The sequence below is a fragment of the Orycteropus afer genome, unplaced genomic scaffold, assembly GCF_000298275.1.
Source record: "Orycteropus afer afer isolate SDZICR_OR568_19922 unplaced genomic scaffold, OryAfe1.0 scaffold00061, whole genome shotgun sequence".
Taxonomy (NCBI): Eukaryota; Metazoa; Chordata; class Mammalia; order Tubulidentata; family Orycteropodidae; genus Orycteropus; species Orycteropus afer.
The window spans coordinates 804,368-810,323 of NW_006921648.1; the positions used below are offsets into that span (position 1 = coordinate 804,368).

Below are 5,956 nucleotides of genomic sequence, written 5' to 3' on the forward strand. Positions count from 1 at the left end.
CGGGAGACGGAGGCCTGGCGGGGCTCACGCCTCCTGGGGGTGGAGTGCCGGCCGGCTTGGCGAGGGCTGCGGGCGGCTGGCGCGCCGGCGACGGAGCGGGCGACGGGCTGGTGCTGCCCAAGGGCAGCCCCGCAGAGGCCTTGGCCGGTTTGGGCGCCGTGGGCGGCGGCGGTGGCTTGGGCGACACGGGCGGTGGCGTCCCATGGGCGCGCTTCACCTCTGCGGAGAGGACGGCGTTGACACCCGGGCGGGGATCCTGCCCGCCTCCTCACCCTCCCATGCCGCCAGGGGGCGCGCGTCCGGCACGCTGGGAATCTAGGCGCCCCTGGCCAGCCTCCCCTTCACCTCGCTGCCCCTGCAGGTGGGGCCTGTTTCAGTCACACGGGCCTTCGGGTTGCTTGAGCGCTACCGGGCCTTTGCACCCTACCCTGGCTCTTCATTGTCGCGACAGTAACTCCCCGCTGGCGCCTTGACCATCCTGCACCTGGCCTCCCTCCACAGGAGCCATTCATGGTTTGTGTGCAGGGCCGTGGGCCCCTTTCTCCCAAGCTGTCCCACAGGTGGACAGATGACAGGGCCCAGGGACACTGCCCTGCCCACCCTTACCCAGGCTTCTGAAATCCCCGTAGAGATGTGAGGGGGCAGCCGCTGCTCCCTGCACCTACCTGGGCTGCCTGGGCCTGGGAGCGGCACCTTCTTGGACGCCGGCGTAGGGGAGCCCTGCACCTTGGGCACAGGCTGAGCCAGGACAGGCTTGGGAGAGACGGGCGGCTTGACTGGCTTCCGAGCATCGCCGTCTGGCAGGGGCAGCGGGGGCAGGTGTGCCAGGTCAGGAGGTGGCGGCTCTGCGGGCGGGGGTGGTGGCGGCAGCTCTGGGGGCGCGCCCTGCTCCGAGATGGGCCGGCGTCGCAGGGTGCCCGTGCCGTTCTGGTACACAGACAGCGGCGGGGGCGGCTCCAGGCCCGCTTCCCGCTCCTTGGCCTTGGGCCTTCGCTTGACGGTGTCCGACTCCGTCAGGATGAACTTGACATTCTCCTGCTGGCTCTGCTTGGCCCGGATGCGCCTTTTAAGAGTGGCGCTGGCCTCCACCCTGGCCAGGGGCGGGCCCTCGCTGCCGCTCTCGCCCTTGGCTGGGCCTCGGGGCCGCTGCCGTGCAGGTCCATCCTCGGCAAAGGGGCCTTGATCTGCGGGCGCCGCCGGCTCACCAGGCCCCCGGCGCGCGGTGGCCAGTAGCCCCGTGACGGGCCCGCTGAGTGTGCGCCGGCGGTTCACCACTTCCCCGTCTGGCCCGATCGCTTCCTTGTGCTTCACGGAGCCCAGCACCGTGGCCACGCGGCCGGGCTCGGGGCTGGCAGGCCGGGGCGTGGGGTGGCCCTCAGGGGGCCTGCGGGCAGCCCGGCCCCCACCCCCAATGGAGGACAGCTCCAGCATGGCCGCGATGCTCTTGACGCTGCCCGCACTGCCCGTGTCCACGCTGCTGGCCAGGTCGCTGGCCCGGCGGCGCTGTGCCCGGACCCCTGGCCCGCCGTCCTCAGGCCCAGCCCCCTTGGTCTCAGCGTCCAGCCCTGGCTCATCAGCCAGGTTTGCGCTGGCCATGGCGGAACTGGAGCGCTTGGGCGGGGGGGGCGGGGGCCCCTTCTTGCGGGGCCGCACGGCGAAGGACTGGCTGCGGTTGACGTTTTTGTCGGCGCCAGCTGGCACCCGTACAGAATGGCTGCGGCCCACGCGCCGCTGCACCGTGGCGTAGGGCCCCGCCGCAGCGGGAACCAGCAGCTCGTCCCGCTCGGGCTCGCTGTCGGATGCGGCGTAGCGGTTCAAGCTGTGGGCGCGTTTCTTTGGCCGCCCGGGCTCGCCATCAGCCTCGGGGGGCAGGCACAGCCTGGGCACCGGCCCTGGGGCCGCCGGGGCCACCTCTCCCTCCACAGGCTGGGGCAGCACGTAGGCAAAGCCTCGGTGGGTGGGCGACTGGGGCAGCGAGCGAGGAGACATGGGACGTTCTGCCGGTGGCAGCAGCTGCGGGGTGGGCTTCACCTTGGCCGTAGCCGGGGTGGGACCGTGAGGCCCGCCTAGGGCCTGGGGAGAGCCCGGCCGGGCTTTGGTGGGCGTCTGGGGGGGTGTGAAGTGGCTGGTGCCCGGTGGAAGGACCTGCCGCGGCTTACCGGGCACTGGGGGCACGCTGGCTCTCTTGACGCTGTGGCCGTGGCGGCTGGGCCGGGCCTCTTTGGGCGGGGTCCCCGGGGCTGGCCCCTCATCTAGCAGGTACTCCTGGCTCCGTGACATGGGGCTGCTGGGTCCCACGGGCCCATCGCCCAGCAGCTCCTGGGAGCTGCTCATGTGGCGGGCTCGCCCGCCCAGGCTGGGCTCCTGCCGCAGACCACCCCTTGGGGTGGGTGGCAGCTGGGTGTAGGGCTTTTCTGGGGCGGTAGCGCCCTCGGCTGGGCCAGTCATGGCCGCCTGCAGCTCCCCACTGAGCTCACTGTCCTGGAAGGTGGTCATCTTCGGAGATTGGCAGTCGGCCGGGGTAGGTTCAGGTGGGGGTGGCGACTCGATAGCCACCACCTCGAGTGACTGGGGTGCCTTCCGGCGCAGGGGGCCCCCCTCGTACTTGGCATGTTCCGCCTTCTGCAGCTCTGCCAGCTTCCGCACGGCCAGCATTAGCTTCTTCTGGTGTCCTGCGTGGGGCACGTCTCGGGTCAGGCTGGCTGCGGGGAGGCAGCGAGGACCGGGGTACTGGGGAGGGCCCTCACCCAGCTTGGTGATGCCGATCTCCTGAAGGTCCTCCCAGGTGATGTCGGTGATAAAGTCAACGTTCTCATAGCCGTTGTCCACCAGGACCTTGTAGTACTGAGCCAGACCGATCATGGACAGCCACACAGCCAGGTTCGCCTGGGGACGGGACACAGAGGGCAGCCTGGGCCGGCGCCCACACCCCACCTGCCTACGACAAGCTGTCTGGGGCGGGGGGGGGCACCAGGCCAACCAGCACAGACAGACAGAAGGACAAACGGACAGGCCGGAGGTGTCGGCATTGGAGACGGCGTGGGTGCAGCCTGGGTGCCGAACAGGAGCCCCAGGCTGGCTCTTCAGGGCACGTTTGACAAATGCAGACGCACACACGCGGGGTGAGGAGGAGGAAACCACTTCCGCACCTGCCCCTGGTCCCAGAGCAGCTGTGTCAACTCACCACAGGCCACAGACACAGACGCACATCACAGCCACGGGGGATACGTGTGCACGCACACACACACACTGCACACGTGTACTCACGCACCCACTCATTGCTCAGTCACATACAGGCACCAACACCCATTCCTCGCTCCACTCACCCCACCTGGGTCTCTCCTGCATGCGCTCAGCCATCACCTCCTGCCTTGGGCACACACATCTCCAGCCACGTCACGTGCGTACATGCAACACTCATGAGCTTCACCCAGACACACCTGGTCACTCCCTGAATGGTGTCCCTGCTCCCACAGAGCCCCACTCACACGCCAACATGGGGCACATTCATCAACCGAGGGCTCTCAACCAAGGGATCCCCGTGAGGGGAGAGGACTCTCAAGCCACTGACGGGGCAGGGGGCAGGTGGTAGCTGAGCCTGTGGGTGGGTGCAGACGCACTGGACAGCAGCTGGCCCAGCCCAGAGCCACTTGCTTCCAGCCCAGAACCTGGCCCCACAGGCCAGCCGTCTGCAGACACTGCTGCAAGTGAGTGTGAGCAAGCTGGGCAGGTACGGGCACCAACCAGGTACGTACAAGCGGCCGTGCCCGCTGCCCTCGGCTGACACGTGCTGTCTCACAGTACCACACGTGCGCACGGTGTGCCCTCCCCACCGTGGCCCTGCGTACACGTGAGCAGCACATCCCAGCAACAGGAGGGCTGTGGCCTCGGGGCTGCCGGGGACCCGGTGCTTGGGACAGACGGACAGACGGAGGCTGTCCGGGAGACTCGCTGCTGGCAGGGCCGTCCTCTGTGTCCCTCTCCCTAGAGCCTGAGCCAGCCCGTGTTGTCTGTCCGTCCTGGGCCCGGACGCCAGGAGACGGAGGGCCTTACGGGTTTGTGCTCAGGCAGCCAGTCGGGGATGCTCAGGCCACTGATCTCAGCTGTGATCTTCTTCCGGTGGCCGGGCTTGGTGACACCGATGGCCGTCAGGTCCTGGGCAGGGAGAGGCCCGTTAGCAGGAAGCTGGGGCCTGGCTCAGTGAGGCGGCGGGTGGCTGGCTGGCTCACCTCAGGGGTCATGCGGCTGACGGTGGGCAGGTCGTAGCCGGCACTGATGAAGTTGGGTGCGTAAAGCTGCAGCTGGAACGTGGCCAGCCACTGGCTGACCGCCTCGGCGCTCTGGAAGATACAAGGTACCCGCTGCAGGGCTCACCCGCCTGCCCGCCCACTGGGCGTGCACCCCACCACACGGCACCGCCTCCTCGCCGCGCAGCGCCGGGCTGGCCGTCCACGGTCCCTCTGCACCAGGCTCCGGGCAGCTCTCCTGGCACCACCTTCCTCAGGCATCGTGGGCCCCACGGCTCTCCACCATCTGCACCTGGATGCTCCAGCTGCTGTCCGTGTGGCAGGGCACCCCACCCCGTCCCTCGTCCCTGCCCCAGGGACACCCAGCAGGTCCTGGCAGGATGCTGCCACCATCTCAGGGAGGGACCATGGGCTGGCTGACTTAGGGGCTGCCCGTCCACTTCCAGGAAGGAGGGCTCTGTGCCCTGGGGCGGGGGCCTTGGGTGTGGGGTATGACTCTACATCCATGGGCCAGGAGCCCCTCATCAGCAGTTCACGCCTCCACCGACACACAAGTGCACGCCCACACTCACTGCCTCCACCGACACACGAGTGCACGCCCACACTCACTGCCTCCACCGACACACATGTGCACACCCACACTCAACCCACTTTACCCTTCTGCACACCTGGTACTGTCTTGCACACTCACACACATGCACACACGTGGCCCCATCACACTGCTCCACACACACACATCCATTTCCTTTATGCCTGTCATGCTCCCTCCACGTGGTCTGCGTGCACACACTTCACACTAACTCACACGCACAGCCTACACAGTAGACAACACCTACACGTGTGTGTGTGCACATACAACACACACAGACTGACGGACAGACAGAGGACGGGGTCTGGCCCGTCAGAGCTGCCAGCCTTGGCCCCGAGGGCCTGCCCTGCCCAAGCCTGCTGCGTGAGCCAGGCCTGGCCCAGTACCTTGCCCTCAGACGCCAGCTCCTGCTTCCTGGACAGCTGCTCCACATGGGCCTGCCCAGCATGCGGCACTGGAGGCTGGGCCCGGGCGGCGCCTGCAGAGCAGAGCAGGGGTCACGGGGCAGGCTGCTCGGGCCCCCACCAGGCCGGCAGCTGCAGTCCCACTCTTACCTGCAGGGCTTTCCAGAGGCTTGACGGGGCTGTCCCCAGGGCTGGACTCGGAGACAGACTTCTGGGACAGTACTGTCGCCAGGAGCTACAACCCAGAAAGGCCACTTGCCTGCGCTGCTCTGGGGCAGCCGCTCCGGCAGCCCCCCCACCCCACCTACCTTGACCCCTTCAGAGCCTGCGTGCAGGGCATGGCCCCCACTGCCCCGGCCGCCAGCTGTGCCACTCAAGCTGCCACTGCGGTCGCCACCTGTCAACATGAAGGAGCGTGAGGCTGTCCAGTCCCTCAGCCGCTGCCCAGCCCCAGCAGTGCCTGGAGGGAGGACCCCAGCCTCAGCCCTCTACGGCCCCAGCCTACCTGCAAAAGGCTTCCTGAGAACCCAGATCTCCTCCGGAGGGGCAGAGGGCCCAGACGAGCCACCTCCTGGGGGTGGGCTTGGCTCAGGGCCTGCTCGGGAACCTGCCGGCCAAGCACACACTCCCTGAGGTCCAGCCTGGGCAGCCCAGGGGCCAGCACATGCAGACATACACACACAGATACATACAGACACAGGTAACACGCTGACACA

The 5,956-nt window shown here is 68.0% G+C and overlaps 1 protein-coding gene across 1 annotated transcript in view; it reads right to left on the bottom strand.

Moving 5' to 3' along the window:
• CASKIN1 (CASK interacting protein 1) overlaps positions 1-5,956 on the bottom strand; it is an 11,873-nt gene that overhangs the window by 753 nt on the left and 5,164 nt on the right. Inside the window, exons 10-18 of the mRNA XM_042780784.1 lie at positions 5,746-5,847; positions 5,549-5,637; positions 5,391-5,475; positions 5,223-5,314; positions 4,230-4,340; positions 4,054-4,155; positions 2,748-2,886; positions 666-2,672; positions 10-219 (exon numbers count right to left, since the gene is read on the bottom strand). Of these exons, the coding sequence (XP_042636718.1) occupies positions 10-219; positions 666-2,672; positions 2,748-2,886; positions 4,054-4,155; positions 4,230-4,340; positions 5,223-5,314; positions 5,391-5,475; positions 5,549-5,637; positions 5,746-5,847 (2,937 nt within the window). The remainder of the gene's footprint in view (positions 1-9; positions 220-665; positions 2,673-2,747; positions 2,887-4,053; positions 4,156-4,229; positions 4,341-5,222; positions 5,315-5,390; positions 5,476-5,548; positions 5,638-5,745; positions 5,848-5,956) is intronic.